Consider the following 25424-nt stretch of genomic DNA (forward strand, 5'->3'; position numbering starts at 1 on the left):
TCATGCACAAGGACCCCCAGGTCCCTCTGCACCGTAGCATGCTGCAGCTTTTTGCCTTTTAAATAATAATCCCTCCTACTATTTCTGCCAAAGTGGATAACCTCACACTTGCTTACTATTCTTTCTCTAAGAAGTTGGGGCTTGCTGCAGGTGATGTTGTAAAGGAAGTTGAAGGGACCATGTTCCGTTAAAACGGCCTTTCTTTGAAATTTCCCCAAAAGCACATTGTACACAAATATGACTATTTTGATGTTCTGCTTAAAAAAAAATCTTTAATTGGAAATGTGTTATATATATTCCATTAAAATGTTTATAGATACTTCATAAAATCAGAATCATAGAATCCCTACAGTGCAGAAGGAGGCCATTTGACCCATTGAGCCTGCACCAACTTCAATCCCATCCAGACCCTATCCCCATAACCCCACATATTTACCCTGCTAATCCCCCTGACACTAAGGGGCAATTTAGCATGGCCAATCCACCTAACCAGTGCATCTTTGGACTTCCTGAAGAGACTTTCAGTTCAATAAAATGGTTTAACCAGAGTGAGCAATGGCTTTCAAATGTTTACACTTGTGCTTTGTTTGAATCTTAGTGAGAACCATGCTTTATATTTTCCAGCCAGAATTACAGGACTATTGGCTTATACTGGGTTGGATCGATTCTGATGAGTACTGTTGTATTCTTGTTTGGAAACCTTATTGGTAAGAACAAGCACTTTCTGTCTCTGTGAGTTTGCCTGTGTCCCTTGCATCTCATCTTGCACACATGCTCTCTGCAGATATGCTGCATTGTATATAGGCCTGAGGCCTAGTATTCTCTCTCTCACTCACTCTTTACCTTTCTATCTCACTCTCTCTCTCTCTCTCTCTCTCTCGTTTTTATCTCTTCAATCATCTTATGAGCTTTCAACATTGGTTCCCAGATAATAAAAAAAGATTATATTAAAGAAATGTCCATTTCTGTGAACTGGCAGGAACTAAATCTTAATTGAGGAAGAAAGTGAGCAGAGAGAATTCTCTTTTTTGGTTATAGTTTGTCAACTACAAGTCTTAGTTCTGAATCTTCTTTGCTTTGGTACATTCACTAGGGAAATACGGCACCAAGCTCGGCCCTGTCAGTCTCCTGATTATTCCTTATCTTGTCCTTCCTGTGTGGGCTGTTCTCCAAATTTATAACCAGCCTCTAGAGAATGAACCTGCACCTAAGGTTAGTACTTTGTGTTAATTGTCAAGTGTCTGCGTTCAGAATTGTCTTTAGTGCTGGGATAAACTTGGGGACTAAGGTTGTGCGGTTAAGAAAGATCCCCCTTGATAACTGGTGAGAGTTGATTTAGCTGACCTCAGCTGCGAGGGCGAGTATTTATTTCTTTGCCTTATTCATCCCTGTCACTGGCAAGGACATTTATTGCCCATCCCAAGTTGCCCTTTAGAAGGTGGTTGTGACGCTTCTCTTGAACCATTGGAAGGCCATCTGGTGTAGACACTCCCACACTGCTGTTAGCTAAGGAGATTTAGGATATTGATCCAGCAACAATGCAGGAAAGCTGACGATATGTCTGAGTTGGAATAGTGTGCGAAAAAAAACTGGAAGTAATGGTGCTTTCATTTCATTCCTACCTCCTCACCGAGTCACAATCTATATAAGCAATTACTTCTGTCATGGTTTTTTTGTGCACTAATGACTAACTAATACAATTAAGTACTCATTCCAATGTAAAAGTAGACATAAATTGCAATGAAAAGATAAAAATTATACCTTAGTCTGAAAATTCACTTTTAATATTCTGGCACGGACAATCCTTGGAGTGATGTATTCCCACTAGTCATTTAATAATGAACAGGTTGGTATTTGCATAATCTATTTTTAACAGAGCTAGTGTAAGGTCTGCAAGAAGTTCAACATTGTTCAATACTGATAGAGTAGAGCTATATTTAGATGAACTACCCTGTGCAACTTGACCTAATTATTGTATGTGTGTGTGTGTATATATGTGTGTGTATCTGTGTCTGACTGTGCGTGTGTCCATTTATATATAATTAATAATTCTAGCTTTTAGTCATTTGACTTGCTATATGGTAAACTTTCCGTGTCTGATTGTACTCATTGGTAACTGATACATACTGTGTAGCCCTGAGCCAGCTTCTCCACACCAGCCAAGCAAAACCCTGGCCATTAGATCTTTTACTCACGTGTTACAGTGATTCAGCGTCCCAGTACGAGTTGGGTTTCATATTGATTGGCAAAAGCACAGATAAACAGTAGACCTTGCAAGAGAGATTATTATATTATGTTATAAGTCACGCATAGCCCCTCTGCTTCTCCCCCACCCTTGTGCATTGCAGTAGCTTCTTCATCTCCTCTCTCTGCTCAATGCACCCATATTTATAGAATCATATAATCCTACAGTGCAGAAGAAGGCCATTTGGCTCACTGGGGCTGCATCAGCCACAATCCCACCCATGCCCTATTCCCATAACCCTATGCATTTACCCTAGCTAGTCCCACTGGCACTAAGGGACAATTTAGCATGGCCAATCCACCTAACCTGCATATCTTTGGACTGTGGGAGGAAACTGGAGCACCTGGAGGAAACCAACGCAGATATGGGGAGACTGTGCAAACTCCACACACAAGTGACCCAAGCCAGGAATTGAACCCGGAGCTCTAGCACTATGAGGCAGCAGTGCTAACCACTGTGCCACCATGCTGCCCATGCTTTACCCTGGCACGTGTTGTTTACAATCTTTTTGCATATCCAGAGTTTTAAAGAAGAAGAACATAATACATTTTTCATCCTTGTACCCTTATTACTGAGGGAGAAGTGGCAGAGATAAGGAAAACAACAGAATGAGAGAGAAAAATAGGCAAACAGAAATATTGAGTTAAGTGTGTAAGAAGTCCATATTTTTAAAATAAATTCATGGGATGTGGGTGTCGCATTTGTTGCCCTTCTCTAATTGCCCTTGAACTGTGTTCAGAGGGCAGTTAAGAGTCAATCACATTGCTGTGGCTCTGGAGTCATGTGTAGGCCAGACCAGATACAGATGGCAGATTTCCTTCCATAAAGAACGTTAATGAACCAGAGGGGCTTTTACAACAATCGACAATGGTTTCATAGTCATCAGTAGACTCTTAATTCCAGATTTTTAAAAAAAATTCTGATTTCACCATCTGCCAAGGTGGGATTCTGGATTACCAGTCCAGTACTACTACACCATCACCTCCCTGTGGTTTGGGGAGATTGTAAGAGGCACACAGTAAGAGGAAAAAGCTTTTATACTGAAATGCCAGCCAAATTGGAGCATAATGAGTAAAATCTATACAGGGATGTTTTGTGTGGAGTGTTGCGATTCCTATAGAGCCCGATAATTTGTAAATAGATATTTAAATTTCCACTGACTGACTGGAAGGATCACATGCCAAGATTTCAAGTTTTAAGTCTTTTATTTCAACAAACAAATTAAAAACAACATTGTTTAAACTCTATTCAGTAGACAAGTTTTACTCTAAACTTCAGATAAGACCCCCCATTTATTGTTTAAAATGACCAAAAATCCCCCTTCACAATTAAACTTTAATCTCTTCCTAAGGTGGACACTTCAGTCTCCAAGAAGTGGTTCAAAGCTATTTTCAGCTGCCAATGACTTGACTTTTTCCAGTTGGATGGCTTCAGATCCCTGAACTGACCTTCATGGTGAGACATCCTCTGCAAATTTTACCCCCTAGCCAAAGCTAAGTGAATCTTCCAGTCTTGTTTAAAACTTTCTGGACTTGGTCATTTCAGTCTCAAGTGCAAGCTCCCACTCGCACTCTGATTGGTGAGCTATAGAGACTGGTTGCCTCTATCTCTCTGCTCTGCCTCTATCCTTCTCTTTCTGCAATGCATACACATATTCTTGCAGACTGTGCCTGTGAGGTTCAGGAATTTCATTGGAGAACCTACAACCCCATCCCTTAATGGCTTCCTATGCCCTCCCAATACACACCCCCATGGCAACATGAATCACACGGGTTTTGTATCTAGGTAGAAATGCTAATTAAAATTCTTTAGTTCCAACTCCATTCTATCTTAAAATTAAAGTTTAGCTATTTATAGAATTGACATTCCTAACACCTCCTTGTGAGACTTGGAAATGAGCAGTCTACCCAAAGTCAGCCCTAATCATTATTAACCTTTTAGTTACCTAAGCTGGTAGATGGGCAGAATTCAGAACCAGTAGCATGTCTCCATTCATTTTACCCTGAATTGAATATCCAAACAATCTTAGTAACTTTGCATTTGCAGCAGTAACATTATGTCAAACTCCCATACTTTCCCTCTGTGTCTGGGGCCATCTTATTTCTAACATTTTCTGTTTGTATTTTGTAGAAAGAGAGAGTGATTGAAATAGTTTTGAATTTAGAATGGAGTGATCGTCCTCCAGGATTATTCTGAAAGCTTCATGAGAGATGGGGAAATGTTAGTATTCAGAGGAATCTGGGTGACTTTGTACATAAATCAAAGAAAGTTAGCATTTAGTATAGCAAGCAATGAGAAAAGCCAATGTTTTATTCATCATTGAGACAAAGGAATTGCGTTGATATTCTATAGCATTTCAAAGAATGAGAAGCTGATCTCATTGAAACTTAAAAAGTTCTTACAGGATGCAAAAGGATAGATGCAGATAGGTAGTTTCTCCTGTAAAGGTGAAGAAATTTTGTTGAAATTATGTAGGGCCTTGGTGAGGCTACACCTGGAGCATTGTGAACAGTTTTAATCTCTCAGGAATAAAGTACTTAGCTTTCATTTATTATTGTCACATGTGTTGGGATACAGTGCAAAGTATCTTTTCTTGCGCGCTATACAGACAAAGCATAGCATTCATAGAGAAGGAAATGAGAGAGTGCAGAATGTAGTGTTACAGTCATAGCTAGGGTGTAGAGAAAGAACAGCTTAATGTGAGGTAGGTCCATTCAAAAGTCTGATGGCATCAGGGAAGAAGCTGTTCTTGAGTCGGTTAGCGCGTAACCTCAGACTTTGGTACCGTTTTCCCAATGGATGAAGGTGGAAGAGAGAATGTCTGGGGTGCATGGGGTCCTTGATTATGCTGGCTGCTTTTCCAAGGCAGCGGGAAGTGTAGACAGAGCCTATGGATGGGAGGCTGGTTTGCATGATGTGCTGGGCTACGTTCACAACCATTTGTAGTTTTGTGCAGACTTGGACAGCGCAGGAGTCATACCAAGCTGTGATACAACCAGAAAGGATGCTTTCTGTGGTGCATCTGTACGTGTATTTATAAATGAGGAGTTACAGAAAAGGTTCACTAGACTAATTCTTGGAATGAGAAGCTTGACTAATATGAATCATAGGATCACTACAATGCAGAAGGACGCCATTTGGCCCATCGACTCTGCACCTACCCCATAATCTCACGTATTTACCCTCCTAATCCCCCTGACACTAAGGGGCAATTTAGCATGGCCAATCCATCTAAACTGCACACCTTTGGGATGTGGGAGGAAACTGGAGCACCTGAAGGAAACCCACACAGACACAATCGCAGAACTATTTTCAGGAGGAAGCCAGAAACCATCCCTGTGGTTTCACAGGTCTACAGGGTGTCAAAGCCACTTCTGCACAGCACACGTCAAAACAGAAACTCAAGAAACCATTTCCATAGGCTGCAGGTTTCAAGGTGGGATATTCCTGTCAGTGCCTGCCGCTACTGCAGAGGAGTTCGGTTTAATTTATTTGGTTTAAAGTTAGCTTTGGTGCAGGGGGTGGGAAATGAGCCATGACTTTTGGCCACTTCTACTCTGACCACCCTCATTTGCATATGCTTGCATATATAATGATGACCTCCCACATCACTGGCATGTCAGCACATGGAAGGCATTCTGAATGAAATTGCCATGATAGCTGTTATCATTGAACCCCTACAGTGTGGAAGGAGGCCATTTGGCCCATCGAGTCTGCACCAACTCTTTGACAGAGTATCTCTATCCAGTCCCCATCCTTGTATGGTTAGCACTGCTACCTCACAGCTTCAGAGACCCAGGTTCGATTCCTGGCTGGGTCACTCTCTGTGTGGAGTTTGCACATTCTCCCTGTGTCTGCATGGGTTTCCTCCCACAGTCCGACAGACATACTGGTTAGATGCATTGGCCATGCTAAGTTCTCCCTCAGTGTCCCCAAACAGGTGCCGGAGTGTAGTGACTTGGGGATTTTCAGAGTAACTTCATTGCGGTGTTGATCTAAGCTGACTTGTGACTAACAAATAAACTTTTTTTTGGAACTCCACATATTTACCTCAGAAATTCCCCTAACCAATCCACTTGGTGCACTAAGGGGCAATTTAGCATGGCCAATCCACCTAACCTGTTCATCTTTGGACTTACGGGTGGAAATGGATCCCATTTTTGTATAACAATGTTGCTAGATGTGATTTATACTCCAACTGCATCGCAAAGAGGAAGTAAATTTGGGGCCAGTATCAAACTGCACAAATCCTGGCTAACTTTCAACTTCCTAATTGCAGTTTTTGGTAAGCATACCATGCGGCAAGGCACTAATTTGTGATCCAGTGCCATGACTGAATTGGCAGTGTCTGTGTACACGTTGGTGTGAGATGGAGGTGAGACAGAAGCGGGTCGGGAGAAGAATGTGGTCTTGTTACAGCCTTAGGGCTGGGCCCGGACTATCAGCCTGTCCTCTCGAGTTACCCAAGACTCAGATTCTTGCCAGAAGCCATTAGCAGTGGAATTATTCCGATAACCCAGGCAGGTTCGGAAAATGAGAACGATAATGAGCAAGATGTTCCATTCAGCTTCCTGATCGAAAGATTTGGGGTGAACACGCTGCGTTTCCCTGACCTCAACTTCTTGGAAACAGGCACACAGAAGAAACCAGGAAATGGGGGCTCCTTCACGCCTCTGCTTTGAACAGCCGGAGAAAAATAAACGGTGGGAGATTGTGACAGGAACTGTACTGGGTTACCAGTTCCTGAGTTCCGCAGTGATACATTTGCTCTCAGTCAATCTGGCACTGATTTGCAGAACAATATGTGCTTGCTTTCCTTTACATAAGCCTTAATAGGGTATGTTATACCTTCACCAGTTCCTTTGGCGACAAGTTCTCTGGAATTTTGTCCACACGAGTTTCAAATGTTAACATTGATGCAAAACTCTTTCCAATAAACATGTGTCAGATCTCTGTGACTGCAGGTTTGAGGTAGTATAAATGTTTAGAGTCCGCATTACTTATGTAGGTGCGAAAAGGAGCTGTAACCATTCACGGTGAAGCTTCAGCCCATATATCATGATTAATAAGAGTTTCCACTTCACAGAGAATTGTTATGGCATCATGTTCAACTCCTGCATAAATATTTACAGTCTGCATTTACTTATAATACCTTAAAAATGCAATCGCAGTGGTTAGCACTGCTGTCTCTCAGCGCCAGGGTCCGGGGTTCGATTCCCAGCTTGGGTCACTGTCTGTGTGAGTCTGCACATTCTCCTTGTGTCTGCGTGGGTTTCCTCTGGGTGCTCCGGTTTTCTCCCATAGTCCAAAGATGTGTGGGTTAGGTTGCTTGGTCATGGTAAAATTGCCCCTTAGTGTACTAGGATGCTTAGGCTAGAGGGATTGGCAGGTAAAATATGTAGGGGATTGGGGGTAGGGCCTGGGTGGGATTGTGGTCGGTGCAGACTCGATGGGCTGAAGGGCCTCTTTCTGCACTGTAGGGTTCTATGATTCTAGTTTCCCCCTCACAGTGGGTTTCCTCTGGGTACCCCGGTTTCCTCCCACAATCTGGTTAGGTGCATTGGCCATGCTAAATTCTCCCTCAGTGTCCTGGGATGTGTGTGTTCGAGGGATTAGCAGGGTAAGTATGTGGCCTTTTGGGGATGGAGCCTGGATAGGATTGTTGTTGGTGCAGATGTGACAGGCCGAATGGCCTCCTCCTACATTGTAGGATGTCTGTGGTTGCTATGGAATAGCCTAAGGGATTTTCACAGCAACTTCATTGCAGTGTTAATGTAAGCTTACTTGTGACAATGATAAATAAACTTTGTGACAAAGTGGAACAGGGCCATTCAGCCCCTTGACCCTCCTCTGCTGTTCAGTTAGATCATGGCTGACTTCTCCCCTGACGCCACCTTCGCTCCTAATCTTACCCAACAAGAATTGATCAGTCTCAATCTCAACAGCTTCAATACCCCCAGCCTCCACTGCCTTTCCTGGGAGACAGTTCCAGATCTCTGCTACCCTTTGTGTGGGCAAATATTTCCCGATTTCCCTCCATCACGGCTTAGCTTTAAGTTTCATAGGATGTCCCATCCTAATTTTTGGTCCCAACCCCCCCAGACGGAATCTGTATTTACCCTATAAAATCAATCTAACATTTGAAAAACTTTGATCAGATCACCCTTAGACCTCCTACACAGAAGAGAATGCAAGGTTTTCGTAACCTGTCCCCAAATGGAATGAAACATCCTACTTTTATGTGATGGCTCAGTGACTCCCGCGCAGAGTGTGAAGAATATGTCACTCCCCCACTTGCATTTTGTTTAATCTCCATTATCAACTTCTTCAACAAACACAAAGTAAAAATCACTCCTCAATGGGAAATCCTCCTGTCGTGACTTGTGTCATTTGAAACACGTTTGCCTGTGGAAGGTTGTGACTCTCCAGCCTCAGTGGAGGTGTCAGAGCTCACTGGAGAATTATTCAGAAATGGATTGTAAGGAAAACCCGGGTAATTACAAACCAGTCAGTTTAACATCAGTAGTGGACAAGCTTCTAGAAATGTTTGGTGGGATCCCGAGCTCGCACTCTCCATCCGTGAGATCGCTCAAAATCCAGCAAAAAGTGAACGTTGTAAATCTCGTTGGCAACGTAATTAGATTCACATCCATAATGGGCAACAACCTGATTTGCATTCATCTGAATAAATTTAAATCCAATTCAAGCCCCCCTCCCCCTCGCCAGATCCCTCTACGCCACCCCTCCCCCACGCCATGAGATTTTCAAACCTTGCTGTTTACAACAGGTCGCCCCAGGGGAGAGGGATATGGCCAGGCAGTTCTCTGGTAATGCCCCCTGGCACTGCCCCCACCTCAGATTGGCAGTGCCAAGTTGGCGCTGGTAGGTTGGCAGTATCAACTTATGCCAGGGAGCATTGCCAGGGCTGGGCACTGACAGGAGCCTCGCTTGTGGGGACTCATATTTGTGGTTGGGGGGGGGGAGCAGACACGAGTGATGGAGATGCCATTGATGATTGGAAGGGTGTGATGCCAGCCATGATCAGGGTGTGAGGGTAAGGGGCATGATGTCGAGAAGATTGAGAGATGGGGGGAAAAGGGGATGCCGTTGATGACTGGGATGGGGGGAAATGGGATGCAGGGATGATCAGGGTGGGGGGATGGGGATGATTGGTGGTTGTTGGGGGAGTGAGGAATGCTGGAATGGGGATTCCAGTGATGATTGAGAGAAGGGGGAGGCCTCTGGTGTGGAGGGGAATGAGATTAATCTTTGTTTCTGTGATTGGGGTGCCCTTTTAAAAAAAAAATGACACCCTGATCTCAGTGGAGCCAGTTCCTGGCTCTGAGAGTCCCTGTCTCACCAGAGTGACAGTGCAAACCACACCCACATTTTGTTTTGGCAGGTCAAGGGACAAGATTTGGAGAGATAACTGGCCAGTGGAGATAGAGTTTCTCGCCAATTTTCTTTCCAGAACTGACACTCTGCCTCATTCTTCCACCCAGTTATTTGGGATGGAATTAATAGCCACAAGGCAAAACATGGGTTGAATAAGAAGAAGCAACATGGATTTCTAAGGGGAAATTGAGCTTAAAAAAAAACTTGCTGGAGTATTTGATGAGGTAACAGAGGGTCGAAGAGGGGAATGCTGTTGATGTGGTTTATTTGGACTTTCAAAAGGCATTTGATACAGTGCTACACAACAGACTTGTGAGAAAAGTTATAGCTCATGGAATAAAAAGAACAGTGGCAACAAGAGTACAAAATTGGCTGAATAATAGGAAACAGGAGCAGAGGGACCTGGGTGTGTATTTGCATCGATCATTGACGATGACAGGACAGAACAAAGAACAACACAGCATGGGAAACAGGCCTTTCGGCCCAACGAGCCCACGCTGCCATTTTAACATCGAGTCCCCCCTCCACCCATGACCCTTGTCTACGGGTGGAGAGAGCAGTTAATAAATCATAGTGTTCTGGAATTAAGAATCTACTGATAACCATTAAACCATTGTCAATTGTTGTAAAAACCTACCTGGTTCACTAATGTCCTTTAGGGAAGGAAATCTGCCATCCTTTCCTCCCATCCTCCAAAGATGTACAGATTAGGTGGATTGGCCATGCTAAATTGCCCCTTAGTGTGCCATGGTGTATAAATTAGGGGATTAGTAGGGTAAATATGTAGGGTTATGGGATGGAGTCTGGGTAAGATAAAAAGGTGGGTCGGTGCAGACTTGATGGGCTGAATGGCCTCCTTCTGCCCTTTAGGGATTCTATAATTCTATTCTATGGTTGTCACTCACACAGCCAATGTCCCAAAACACCTGGACCTGCCTCAAGTTGCATCTATAATCACGACTCCTGCATAGATTTCCATACCTTCTTCAAAGTTGGAGATCATTTCCCCCATTTAGACCATTAGTGTAAATAGCAAAGGTCCTAACACTAATTCCTATGAGAAAAACAATGGTCACCAAGATTCCATGATGTGGAGATGCCAGCTTTGGACTGGGGTAAGAAGTCTCACAACACCAGGTTAAAGTCCAACAGGTTTATTTGGTAGTAAACGCCACTACTTTTCGGAGCGCTTCATCAGGTGAGTGGGAGTTCTATTCATGTTCTATTCTGGTCACCAGATTCTAACCAGATCTCTGAACAAAGTGAAAGTGAGATTTGTGGTCAGAGTGCAGATAGTTGCTACTCAGAGATTTGAGAAGCTTTGGGGCTGAAGTGAAGTCACAGTGAGGGGTAGAATACATGGGGAGAGAGAATGCCAGGGTTTTCTGCCACGCCCCCCCCCCCCCCCCCCCGCTACAGTGTACTTCCTGCTAGTGGAGGTTGCTCTTCATTAGCCTCCAATGGAATGGTCCCACTGAAGTCTATGAATTTTTGTATGGTTCACCCAGCCCGCTGTCAGGGAATTGGCTGCGGGCGGTCACCTTTGGCGGGACTGGAAAATCCCACCAGCAGGAAAAGATGGAAAAATCCTGAAAGTGGGAAGGGCTGGAAAAATCCCACCCAATGTCAGAAATGTGTAGTGGGGGAGACCTGGTACTCACAATGTTTTCTGGACATTATTGTCAACAGATTTAATTTAACATGCTGCCTGCAATGAAACAAACGGGTGTGCATGGATCGTATTCCACAATTCCCTCCCCCTGTTTCAGAGTTATCCAATCTAAACCCCATTATGTTTTACCAGCCATGTCATTTTTTTTAATGTAAAATGTTTGGATCACCAAGTATTAAATATCACAGCTAAGGATCTTGAGGTCAGTGAACCTGTCTGATTGACTTTCTTCTGTTTCCTAATTAACAGCAGCATTGAAGAAAGAAAGGTTTGCATTTACATAGTGCCTTTCGTAACCTCAGAGTGTTCCAAAGTGCTTTATAGTAAATAATTGTGTGTGTAGCCCACTGTTGTAGTTCAGGAAATGTGGCAGCAAGTGACAATAACCAGATAATCTATTTTATTTGAAGTTGATTAAGTACTGGCCACTATTCTTCAAAATAATGCCATAGTCTCCTTTACGTTTACCTGAGAGGGAAGACTCCCTTTCATGTTCCTCCAAAAGACAGCACCTCCAACAATGTGGCAGTCCCTGAATACTGCGCTGGAGTATCAGTATAGATTTCTGTACTAAAGATTCTGGACTGGGGTTTGAACCTATGGCTCAGTGGTAGGGAGCTACCAGAGAGCCATGACTCACAGTTTGTCTGCTTAAAATAAACCAATTCGTTCTGGCGGAGAAATATCAAATGGACACATTAAGTTTATTTATTAGTTTCACAAGTAAGGTTTATATTAATGCTGAGCACTGACATGAAGTTACTGTGAAAATCCCCTGGTTGCCACACTCCGGTACCTGTTCGGGTACACTGAGGGAGAATTTAGCAGAGGCAATGCACCAAACCAGAACTGGGACCGTGGGAGGAAACTGGAGCACCTGGAAGAAACCCATGCAGAAATGGGGAGAACATACAAACTCCATATAGACAGTGATCCCTAGCCAGGAATCGCTAACCACTGTGCTACCGTGCTCGTGAAGACTTTTCAGGCTTACATTTGGAACTGATCTATTTGAAGCAATAGCTTTAATTTCCATTATTTCAGGCTATTGAAATTGTTCAAAGGAAGGGTTTGCTACGGAGACCTGTCGACCTGTTGTTGGCCATCTCTCTCATTCTCGCTATTGGATTCAGCCTCTTCCGAGGATTGGTAAGGAAGGCATAAAAGGAATTTTCTTTCTGATTCACCAGAGTGTAATAAAAAGATAAAGCTTTAAAAAGTTAAGCAGTTTTCACTTTGTTGTTCCTTGAATCAACAGCTTTTTAAAGAGAATCATTTTTATTCCTTTCTTAAAGTTACAACACACAGACTGAAGCGGGCGAGCCCTTAATTCTTTCCCTTGCTCCAAAAACCTATTCAACTTGAATCTAATTTATGACCCCCAAATAAAGAAGATCCAAGCTGACGAAAAAAGGCATTGTGCCTGATCTTGGACTTGATCTGATGCTTGATTTTAACCAAAATACAAGAAACTGCTGCTTTTGAATTCTGTCTTATTCTTTTTTTTAATACCTTGACCCTAAAACTGGCATTTTGTCCAACTGTTTCAGGAATTCACTAATTTAATTAGCCTTGCTGCATTGAAACTGTCCCATAAGACCGTAAGAAATAGGAACTGCAGTAGGCCATTTGGCCCCTGGAGCCTGCTCCGTCAATCAATAGGATCATGGTTGATCCAACCGACATTCCTCGTATCCACTTTCCTGCCCTTCCCTCAATTTCCTTTATGATCTATCTGAGCCTTAAGTATCCACAAGGATTCTGCCCCCACAGTTCTCTGTGGCAAGGAGTTCCAAACCCTCTGAGAGAAGATATTCCTCCTCATTTCAGTCTTAAGTTGGCACGACTTTATTCTGAGACTGTGCCCTCTGGTTCCAGACCCTCCCATGAGGGGAAACAGCCTCTCAGTATTTATCCCGTCAAGCCCCTTAAGAATCCTATATGCTTCCATTAGATCACCTCTCATTCTTCTAAATTCCAATGAGTAGAGTCCCAGCCTGTTTAGCCTTTCCTCATAAGACAATCGCTCCATACTTGGGATCATTCTGGTGAGCATCCCCAACAGTAAATATAAATAAAGGCTTTATAATAAGCTTTTCAGTCAGAGTATCTACTCTGGGAAATTCCTATAACTTACAGTGTTCAGAACGTAGGGATGCTGTACGGTTCACTCGCTATGTTTTCCCAGGTATCCCAGCATACTGTACTGATGACTTATTCTTGGCCGTAGGTAGCTTTGGAATGTCCCGCCAAGGTGTGTCGACAATACCTACGGTTCCAAGAGCCGTACCTGAGAGACCCTGCAGCCTATCCAAAGATACAGGTAAGATTGGACTGAAATAAACAAAATACTACGGATGCTGGAATCTGAAACAAACAGAATGCTGGAAAAACTCAGTAGGTCCGTCAGCATCTGTAGAGAGAGAGAGAGAAACAGAGTTAGAGTTTCGAGCCTCTTGGCTCTTTGATCAGATCTGAGAAGACGAAGATCTGTTAGATATTATTCTGTAGCTGGAAGAGATTGCAATAAAAATGTAGCAAACCTAAGAACAAGAGATAGATGACCAGATGGTCTCAGGGCAGGGGATGAATTCAAATTCCACCACCTGCCCTGAGAGGATTCAAACATTAGCTAAATTTCTGGATTAATAATCCAGTGATAATGCCAATGTGCCAACTCCTGGGTAGGTGGGGTTTGGGCAGCACTGACGTGCTACTTTAATAGGCCAGATAGTGAAGGAATATTTACCCACTTTTCTAAATGACATAACAAACACAATGTGTACAGGTTTACACTGTACACACAGGTTCACAATACAGTGGCAATGCCCTTTACACTGTACACACAGGTTTACAATACAGTGGCAATGCCCTTTACACTGTACACACAGGTTCACAATACAGTGGCAATGCACTTTACACTGTACACACAGGTTCACAATACAGTGGCAATGCCCTTTACACTGTACACACTGGTTTACAATAGTGGCAATGCCCTTTACACTGTACACACTGGTTTACAATAGTGGCAATGCCCTTTACACTGTACACACAGGTTCACAATACAGTGGCAATGCCCTTTACACTGTACACACTGGTTTACAATAGTGGCAATGCCCTTTACACTGTACACACTGGTTTACAATACAGTGGTAAAGTTTGCCTCCTTTATTTGGAGGCAAACTTTGGAAACCAAAGACCCCCGTGACAGAATGGCTGCAAGGTGTTTGTTGACATGGGTGGGGGTGTGTCTGGTGAGAATGTTACTACTGGAACATTGCTGGCACCTTTGGTCACGGATTCCCTGCAGTGCTGAAGGAGGCCATTCAGTCCATGGAGCCTGCACTGAATCTCCAACAGGATATCTTGCCCAGGTCCCACCCCATCGCTACACACTTGCCATGGCTAATCCATCTAACCTATACATGTTGGAATACTAAGGGGCAATATAGCATGGCCAGTCCACCTAACCTGCACATCTTTGGAGTGTGGGAGGAAAGCGGAGCTCCCCCACGCAGACATCGAGAGACTCTACACAGTCAATCACCCAAGGCCAGAATTAATCCCGGGCGCCCGGTGCTGTGAGGCAGCAGTGCTAACCCACAGTGCCGCCCTCTCAGTCGAGCAGCTTTCCTTTAACATCAGGGATTGCGTTTGATCTGTGCTGGAAAAGCTGCTAAGGGTGAGACTTCCCTCAGAACTGAGTCATACTCATCACAGCATCAACAGGAATCAGACCTGTGCCTAGAAATGTGACAAAAAATGGTTACAGACGCCTTCGCTATCTGCCTAATTCAGAACAGTACATCTGTTCCCGTCTGGCAGAATGTCGAAGATGTGTGCCTCGTTCCAAAATGCAGAGCCTGTTTGACCATCTACGGAGACTGTTGTTCTTGCAGGATGATGAATCATAAGACGTAGGAGCAGAGTTAGGCCGTTCGGCCCATTGAATCTGCTCTGTCGTTTTATCATGGCTGATACGCTCCCCATTTTCCTGCCTTCTCCCCATAACCGTTACCAATTAAAAATCTGTCTGACTCCTTCTTAAATTTAGTCACTGTCCCAGAATCACTGGAGAATACCTACTACATGTCAGATTGATCCAATGTATTGATCTGATTGCACCAATTTTGTACACACCTCCAGTTTGTGGATCCTAAAACCAAACATTCCTTGTCTTATGTGCTTGAGTGAAGAGTTAACAATAAACTGGTAAACTAGTGCTGGAGCAAAGTATTGGAGAAGGGGGAAGTGAATGTTGGAGAAAGGGTGATGCTGGATTTGGATGGGAAACCAGAACTAGAGGGCACAGCCTCAAAATAAAGGGGGGTCAGTCTAGAACAGAGTTGAGGAGGAACTTCTTCTCTGAGGGTAGTGAATCTCTGGAATTCTCTGCCCATTGAAGTGGTGGAGGCTACCTTGTTGAATATGTTTAAGTCACGGGTAGATAGATTTCTGATCGGTCAGGGAATTAAGGGTTATGGGGAGAAAGCGGGTAAGTGGAACTGAACCACTTTCAGATCAGCCATGATCTTATTGAATGGCGGGGCAGGCTCGAGGGGCTAGCTGGCCTACTTCTGCTCCTATTTCTTATGTTCTTATATCGGAAATGTGGAATTCCTGTAAATGCAAGTTAGGAATGGGGGGAAAATCTGCACTTGCATATTTGAGCCAAGCACAGGTTCCCCTTGCCTCCCGCTCAATGTTCAGACTGGTGTCTGTTAGCCTGCGATAGATTCTACAACTGGGCTACATTTGCATGTGGTGGCACGGTGGCGCAGTGGTTAACACTGCTGCCTCACAGTGCCAGGGACCTGGGCTGGATTCCTGGTTTGGGTCACTGTCCACGCGGAGTTTGCACGTTGCCCCCACGTCTGCGTGGGTTTCCTCCGGGTGCTCCGGTTTCCCCCAACAGCACTGCTGCCTCACAGCGCCAGGGACCCGGGTTCGATTCCCGGTTTGGGTCACTGTCTGTGTGGAGTCTGCACATTCTCCCCATGTCTGCGTGGGTTTCCTCCGGGTGCTCCGGTTTCCCCCAACAGCACTGCTGCCTCACAGCGCCAGGGACCCGGGTTCGATTCCCGGTTTGGGTCACTGTCTGTGTGGAGTCTGCACATTCTCCCCACGTCTGCGTGGGTTTCCTCCGGGTGCTCCGGTTTCCTGCCATGGTCTGAAAGAACAGGCGCCGGAGTGTGGCGACTAGGGGAATTCCACAGTAACTTCATTGCAGTGTTAATGTCAGCCTTGCTTGTGACTAATAAATAAAGTTTTTAAAAAAAAGATGTGCAGGTTAGGTTGATTGACCATGCTAAATTGACCTTAGTGTCAGGGGATTAATAGGGTAAATGTGTGGGGTTATGACAATAGAGTCTGGGTGGGATTGTGGTCAGTTCAGACTCGATGGGCTGAATGGCCTCTCTCTGCAGTGTAGGGATTCTATGATATAATGGGGGATAAATTCCTGGATATGTGTAATTAATGCAACTTTTCCTTGCACTTGCCCGTTTCAAATACCCTGAGATTGTTTGTTTGGTTTTTCACCCATTTTTTTCTTTCTGTTAGATGCTGGTGTACATGTTTTACTCTGTCCCATTCTACACCTTCACCCTTTACGGTCTCCTTGTCCCTGGATGCTCCTGGCTTCCTGACTTGGCACTTCTTCACGCAGGAGGTCTCGCACAGGTAAAGATGCATTGTGCCTTGACTTATTGAGATTGAGTTTCCTTTGACGTCGTCCAGCCTAATTTTTCTGAAAGCACCCCCTGCGTATTTTTTAACGTGAAATCTGTGAAGGGAGATTGGTTCCACTGGAGACATCCTGTGTGAGCCTGGGTGGTGAATCGTCTATTTGACTGCGGAAGGCTTCACAGTTCAGAGGATACAATGGGAAGTGAAAGCAGTCCCCAGTCTTGAGCAGAGATTCTGCGACCAACCAGTAGCTTTAGTTTGCATCAGAATTGCGTAGCAACAGGGCACAGGCTTGGAACATCCTTATAGCAAATACTCGGAGCTGAAATATCTTTCCAAACCCGATGGGTGGAATTCTCCTGTCTCATCTGCCATGGGAATGGCAACGGGTGACACACAGATCATGCAAACGTCCCTTGACCCCGGGCGGGATTTTTCAGCTGCGGGGCAAGTGTAGCCGGAAAATCCCACCCAAGATTTTAGCGGCAGTTTACGGGGGCCCTCCAAGAAAAGTGAGGCCGTGTGTCACAACTTTCCATTTGCGATTAGTTTCCAGTTAATTTCACAAAGTGTGTTTGCATCCTGTGATCCGCACCATTGTTTATTTTGCAGTAAAACTCCCGGACGAAATAGTTTCCACTTTGCCGATCAGTGCAGTTTTCCTTCTGATTCGAAAATGTGTTCCAAAAATTTGGATCCTAAAGCGCATTTGTAATCCGGCTCCATTCACAATGTTGGATAGTTTGTTTTAAATGTTTCCTATCTGACAACTCGGATAAATCAGTGCAGCTGAGTTGATGAACTTTCAGCTGACGCGCTTGCCAAGTTTGTGTGGAATAATTAGTAAGTTTTTCCGAATACAATCCTGGCAGCTAGTCACACTTCTGCCACAGTCATCAACTCACTCCTGTCATCGACACAGAAACGTAGAAGATAGGAGCAGGCCATTCAGCCCTTCAAGCCTGCTGCACCATTCATCATGATCATGGCTGATTGTCCAACTCAATGGCCTACCCTGCTTTCTCCCTATAACTTCTGATCTCGTTCGCTCCAAGCGCTATATCCAGCCGTCCCTTAAATACATTCAGTGTTTTGGCATCGACTATTTCCTCTGGTAATTAATTCCACAAGCTTACCACTCTCTGGGTGAAGAAATCATAGAAATCCTACAATACAGAAAGAGGCCATTCGGCCCATTGTGCCTGCACCGACCCCAATCCCACCCAGGCCCTACCCCTACACATTTATCCACTAATTCCTTTAACCTACGCATCTCAGGACACTAAGGGCAATTTTTTTAGCATGGCCAATCAACCTAACCCGCACATCTTTGGACTGTGGGGTATCCAGAGGAAATAACAACACACAGTAATTTATTGAGGCATGTATATAGATTTAAGTATTGAAATGTATTGACTGTAATTTGTATAGAAATGTAAAAATGTTTTGATTCTGCACTTTCACGGATAAATGTAGGACACTTAGAGGGCTCCTTGCTAATTTTGAAATAGTGCTGTTACTGATGGCGGGCTCTTGTGGCACAGTAGCTATCAGCCTCGCCTTTGGGCCGGAAGCTTGGGGTTCAAGTCCCACTTTAGGACTTGATGGACGTTGAAAATGTGCTGACAGCATGGCCAAACAGATTGACTATCAGCCTGTAAATCCTCCCAATATTCTCGATGGCATGTGTTTAAAGAGTGGGAGAGATTCTCAGTCAGCCACACTGCAGAAGGTTCTCAGTCAGACCACTTTGCCAAACATAACCATGGACCAATCCAATGGAAACCCACGGTCACAAATGTTTTCTTAGGGAGTGGTACCTGAACCTGAAGGAGGAGAATGAACCATTACTGATAAACACAGTGAGATTCTACAGTAGCAGGCCCAGAGCCCACTTGTAGGCAGGTAGAGAGTCAGCAATTCCCCCAACAGCAATCAGTGTAGTCTAGAGGCTCAATATTCTCTGGAAAATTAAAACAACAAGTCCAACAAACACTAGCTACCACACTCTGGCACCTGTTCAGGTACGCTGTCCATTTGTTAATCTGATTTATCGCCAAACAGTATAAAGCGACTCAGCCTGTTTAATTGATTATTTTATTAATTGTTTTATTTTTATCAAATATAAAAGAGTATAAAGAAAGTTTCTGCATGTGGCAGTCCCATCCAACTGTAGGTTTAGATGGTTCATGACTCCTAGGCCACTTGTCTGATCAATGGCCTGGAGGAGTCCGTGTTCTATACTTACAGTGAGCGCACAAGGCTGCAACCCCTTTTTAATCATTTGAAGGGGCTGTTCCTCAGGTTTTGGCTACAGTTCAGTTTCCGAACCCTGACTATCAGTGCGGAGGGGAATGGGCAGGGAGGAGGAACTCAGCGTAAGCCTGCTCCTTGGCTTGGCCAAGCTAGCCATTAACACATAGACAGTGGGCAGAAGAGGGGATCTTCGACCTACTGATCTACCCTTTATCTGTAGCTACCTTTGTGACTGGGTGTCTCTGAGAAGGGGGGAGCATGGGGTGGTGATTCTCCCAGCCCGATGTGCTGCATTTGTAGTGCAGCGGTCAGGAGACTCGAGTGGAGGCTGTTTCGGGGGCTCACCGCTGGGCACCATGGCCTCCGAGCGTCTCCGGCAACCGGCTGAACATTCGAATCTGTTTTTAATCTCATTAGCTAGCCTCTCCGTCCAACCCGGAGTGGTTCATTCCAGTGGAGTTTAATATAGCTCCCCACGCGTGAGGAGCTGGTGGTCTGACCCTGCTAGAGTGAAAGGGAGGCCATCGATGCCCGCCAGAAGGTTGGGTGCTGGAGGATTGGGTGACCCCTGGGCATTGGCAGCTGGGCAGTGCTAGGCTGGGCTCCCTGGCCCTGTCAGAGGGGCAAAGTGCCAATGCCCAGGGGGCACCTTGGCATTGCCCATTGGATATGGGGCAGTACCAAGGGGAGGGGGCCTGATGGAGGTGGGGGGGGGTGCCTCTGTGGGACAATCGATGGGGGTGGAGGGTCCTGCTGCCACTCTGCACTTGAGCCGAGTTACAGATGGAGGGAGGCCAGCGATGAGGGCTGGCCATTGGAGTAGGGGAAGGGGCATTTTGGTGGAGGGAGTGCGGGTTCAGGGTTTGGGGGGGGGTGGGGAGCAGGATCAGGAGATCAGGGCTGCGGGAGGGGTGGAAAACGTTGAGGCGGGCTGAGAGTGCAGGACTTCGAGGTTGGTCTGGGCATGTTTGGGAGGAGCCAGCAATCGAGTGGTGGTGGGGGGAGTGTGGTGATTGCACAGCCACCGACTGGGAGTCCGTCAGTGCGGAGCCACTGCGCATGTGCCGATTTAGACAGACTGCCGCACGCGCAATGGCATGCTTGCCAACCTCTGCAGTGGGAATGGGCCCAGACCCCAGCTATTCAACACGCTGAGGCACTCTGCAGTGCACAGGGTGCAGGAGGTTCATTTTGAAACTCACGCTGAAAAAAGAGAGTTACTCCAGTTTTTACACAAATTTGACACTTAGAATTTATTTGGGAGAATTGCCCCATGATGTCCCATAGTGCACTTCAGGTCGATATGGATTGCCCAAGGTTGCAGTCCCTTTTTAGTGATTTGAAGGGGTGGGGGTGGTGGGGCTGCTGCCCAGCCTTTGGTTGCATTTCATAGAATCCCTATAGTGCAGGGAGAGGCCATTCAGCCCATCGAGTCCGCATCGACTATGAGAGTATCTTACCCAGGCCATTGCCCTGCCCTAGCCCCATAACCCCACACATTTATCATGGCCAATCCATCTCACCCAAACACCATTGGAGTGTGGGAGGAAACCGGAGCACCCAGAGGAAACCCACGCAGACACGGGGAGAATGTGCAAATTCCACACAGCCACCCAAGCCGAGAGTTGAATCCGGGTCCCTGGGGCTGTGAGGTAGCAATGTTAACCACTGTGCCACGGTGCTGCCTTTCACTGGGCAGGCTACCCAAGTTCCGCACACATGAGAATGGCCTCAACCGGGATCTTGGGTTCATGTCGTACTATCTGTAACCCCCATGACTTGCCTGGCTTGCAAAATCTCACTAACTGCCCTGTCTGGAGACAATACACATCTCTTTAACCTATGCTTAATGCTATCTCCACTCACATTGTCTGCACCTTTAAGACTGGATTAGCTGTAAAGACTCGCATTCTAATCAGTATTCTGTAAACTGTGTGCGTCTTTATATGTCCTGTTTGTGATCAGAACTCCCCACTCACCTGATGAAGGAGCAGCGCTCCGAAAGCTAGTGGCATTTACTACCAAATAAACTTGTTGGACTTTAACCTGGTGTTATGAGACTTCTTACCAGGTTACTGAAAGCATGAGTGAAATGTGTGAGTTTGACTAAATTGGCGAGGGCAGGACTAAATCAAATCAAATAGCCTTTTAATTATATGCAAGTAGAAAATTGAACGTACCCTGAGCTTCCTGCTATTGACACAAGATCTCCCCATTTTGTTACCTCCCCACTGAGTCACTTACAGTCTTACCAAAGTTGGGAGTCCACCTGCCACCTTGCCCATTCCAGTGGGCTCCAGTCCAAGCATTTCCAAACTGATTTACTGCTCATGTGAAACACTACTGTTCCTAATTCAGAGTCTAGAGGTCCAGTAAATGGGTCTAGAAATGTCAGGTGTGAGCTCTGCAATATGATCAAAAAGGACAATTCACATCTCCGCACATTGCCTAACGATCTGGTCGCCTGGTGCCCTGGGGGTGGACGCCAAGTGAGAAGTAAGGAGGCGATGTTTATTTATTGAGTCTCCAGGTTATAAAATGCTGGGAAGTGTTCGAAGGATTCTCTAACCAGGACTTGAAAGTGAATAGTGCGTGAAATATTGCGCTGCTGCAAAAGGTTATCGATCTGTTGGAAGGTGTTCATTGACAAGTGAGGAGGATGTTTTTGAGACACAGAACTATGGCAAAAAGATTGAGGGCACGCGTCACAGGTCTTTGAAACAGTGAGATTGCATCAAAAATGTAGGTTACGGTTGATCCAGGGGTTGATGTCTGAGGAGAGGTTAAACAGTTTGGGCTGATGCTCACTAAAGTTTAAAAGCCTTTTTAAAGTTTATTTATTGTCACCAGTGAGCATACATTAACACTGCAATGTAGTTTCTGTGAAAGTCCCCTAGTCGCCACACTCTGATGCCTATTTTGGTGCACCAAGGGAGAATTTGGCATGGCCAATACACCTAACCAGCACGTCTTTCGGATTGGGGGAGGAAACCCATGCAGACGTGGGGAGAATGTGCAGACGAGACTCTGCACAAACAGTGACCCAAACTGTGAATTGAACCTGGATCTCTAGTGCTGTGAGGCAGCAGTGCTGACCACTGTGGCCCATGCCATCCAGTTTAGAAGGATGCGAGGGGATCTGATTGAGCTATATGAGATTCTGAAAGGGGTGGATAAAGTGAACATAGACCACTACAGCACAAACAGGTCCTTTGGCCCACAAGTTGCGCCGACGGTATCCATACCTACCAGGCTTACCTATAACCCTCAATTCTATAAGTCCCACGTACTCATCCAGAAGTCTCTTGAAAGACCCTATCGAATAAACATAGACCAGATGTTTTATGGGGCAATCTAGCACAAGAGGTCACAGGTAGGTTTAAAACTGAGATGAGGAGGGACTACTTCTCGCAGAGCGGGGTGCATTTGTGGAACTCGCCGCCCCATAGCACGATGGAGTCTGAATCATTGAATGGTTTCAAGAAGGAGACGGATATATTCCTAATAGGAAAAGGGATATGGGGAACAGGTGGGGAGATGGATTTGAGACCAGGGAGAGATCGGCCACGATCTGATTGAATGGCGGAGCAGGCTGAAAGGACTGAATTTGCCTGCTTCTGCTGCTAATTCCTATGTTCCTCTGTTACAAGGTCGCCTAGGGATAGGAGTGGGCCATTCGGCCCCTCAAGCCCAGTCAGTTTGATCTTGTTGTACTCTCGGAGTTGTGGCAAATAATTTGCGCTCTCGCATCTGACCGCAGACTTCCCGGGGTGAAATATCATGTAGGTGGTGTGATTGTGTGGTTTCATTCTTACTGTGCAGGTTTCCAAACAGATGTGATTCACGTATTATTATAGTCAGTGTTATTTCAGAGAAGGCTGTGACACCAGGCAGCTGGTGCCAGGTTCTGCTCTCATATGGCAATACCAGTTATTCAGAACACTTCTGCAAAATAGCAGTGACAGATCTAACTGCTGGGTTCAGCCTTGTCATTTTTTTTGCTGGGTCTATTATTTTGCACTAACTGATGTTCTAACTACAGGGGGAAAGATATCGAGCTGCATGTTGGACATGTAATAAGCATGCTGTTAATAAACTGTAGCCTTTATAAGGAACTGGTTGACATTGCATTGTTTAACTGCGGCAGCAAACAAAATAATACACGGTTTTAAATGTGGCTCCAAACTCCCAGAGCTCTCTATATATAGTGAGGCTAATTATGGCCAGCACTTGGCGGTTGTCCAATATCAGTGAAAACCCTGAAATCTTTGTTTCACTTCCCATTGATGGTTTAGGAGAAGGGATGGGGGTGAATTTCCCACCTTGGCACGGATGGCACTGATCCCCAAAAATAGCACGCGGGTCTAAGAATCCGTTCCGTGCCCAGAACGAAACAATTTGCAATCGTCCTTTCTACAATGGCCATGCCCACAGAGGGCACCAGGCTGATTTAGCATTTTTAAAGTAGCATTTAAATATGCAAAGTCCGTTCGACGCCGGATTCTCCCAACTCCCGGAATCTACTGACCGCACAAGAATGGCAAGAATCATTACTGGCCTGCTTTAGCTGGGGTGGGGGGTTCAGAGTTCATTGAAGTCCCTGGATGGTCGGGGACGTGGTCAGGTAGTGCCCACCTAACACCCTGGCACTGCCCGTTGGGGCTTGAGTGCGGGCTAAAGCAGGGGTGGTGAGGGGTGGGGGATTGTAACACCGGGGGGGCGGGGCTATGATGGGATGGGGTGAATGGGGTCTATGATGGGACGTCCTGAGTGGGGGCAATGACAAGGGGCTGTGACAGATGAATTGTAGCAGGAGACCATGCAGGTGGGGTCATGCGGAGACGGGGGGGAGGGGAGGTCGTGCAGGTTTGGATAATGATTTGGAGGCATGTCGGGGTGGGGTGAGCACGTGGACCTGGTGTTCCGATGCCAGTGACCTGTTACAGGAAGGGGGTGGGGGAACACGTCACTGATGATGGTGTGGGGGGGGGGGGGGCAGTCCCAATATCCATGGGGGGAGGGAGGGGATTTCCCAGCGCACTGAGATCAGGACGCCCTCTGTAGCTGGGCTCACTGGACTGTTTGGACAGTACCTGTCTGCAACACACCACTGTCCCAAATAATGGTTGAGCTTGTGGTGATTGCGAACTGGAACAGGCCTGATGGACAGGCATGGGTCACTCTAGAATTCTCACCATTATGACCGCCTTTTGGGGGGAAAGATTCCACCCAATGTCTTTAAGAAAAATATTCATTCTCAGGGTGTGAGGCAAGGCTGGCATTTTTGACCTGTCTCTAGAGGTACTCAGAAGATGCTAGTGTTTCTCAAACACTAGGAATGGTTAATACAACTGTAGTCTGCTAGAAAGGAGTACATTTATATCGCCACTTTACATGGCCTTAGAGCATCCCAATAGCTTTCTTTCTCTCTAAACATCCTGTGCCCTGACAGTGCGTATGCCAGACTTTTGTCTGTTGTCATAGCAAATTATTCCTGGAACAGGGTGCTAGTCTGTTGCCAGGGGCTTATAATTGAGGGGCACCACTCCACTCAGACACAACCACATACACAGAGTAGCCAATCCACTTATCTTTGGAGTGCGGGAGGAAACCAGAGCACCGGGAGGAAACCCACGCAGACATGGGGTGAACGTGCAGACTCCACACAGGCAGAAACCTGGGTCCCTGGCGCTGTGAGGCTGCAATGCTAACCATTGTGCCAAGGTGCCGCTAAAGCATTTTATAGTCAACTAGATACTCTCTGAAGTGTAATCAGTGTTGTAATGCAGGAAACTTACAGCAGCCAATTTGTACACATCAAGCATAAACACATCCCATAAACAACAATGTTGAAGGCTAGATAATCTTTTGATTTGATTTAATATTGTCACATGTATTGGGATACAGTGAAAAATATTGTTTGTGCACTATACAGACAAAACATACCGTTCATAGAGTATATAGGGGAGAAGAAAAGGATAGGGCGCAGAATATAGTGTTACAGTCATATGTAGGGTGTAGAGAAAGATCGGCGTAATACGAGGTAAGCCCATTCAAAAGTCTGATGGCAACAAGGAAGAAGCTGTTCTTGAGTTGGTTGGTACATGATGTCAGACTTTTGTATCTTTTTCCTGACCAAAGGTAGAAGAGAGTATATCTGGAAAGTGT

The 25424-nt window shown here is 45.5% G+C and overlaps 1 protein-coding gene across 1 annotated transcript in view; it reads left to right on the forward strand.

The window, feature by feature from the left end:
- Nucleotides 1–25424, forward strand: part of LOC145359602 (transmembrane 6 superfamily member 1-like) — a 58980-nt gene that overhangs the window by 24548 nt on the left and 9008 nt on the right. The window contains exons 5-9 of the mRNA XM_080214295.1: nucleotides 625–707; nucleotides 1094–1212; nucleotides 12357–12461; nucleotides 13543–13635; nucleotides 16875–16994. Coding sequence (XP_080070421.1) covers nucleotides 625–707; nucleotides 1094–1212; nucleotides 12357–12461; nucleotides 13543–13635; nucleotides 16875–16994 — 520 coding nt within the window. The remainder of the gene's footprint in view (nucleotides 1–624; nucleotides 708–1093; nucleotides 1213–12356; nucleotides 12462–13542; nucleotides 13636–16874; nucleotides 16995–25424) is intronic.

The sequence above is a fragment of the Carcharhinus amblyrhynchos genome, chromosome 28 (genome assembly GCF_965287045.1).
Source record: "Carcharhinus amblyrhynchos chromosome 28, sCarAmb.v2.hapA, whole genome shotgun sequence".
NCBI lineage: Eukaryota > Metazoa > Chordata > Chondrichthyes > Carcharhiniformes > Carcharhinidae > Carcharhinus > Carcharhinus amblyrhynchos.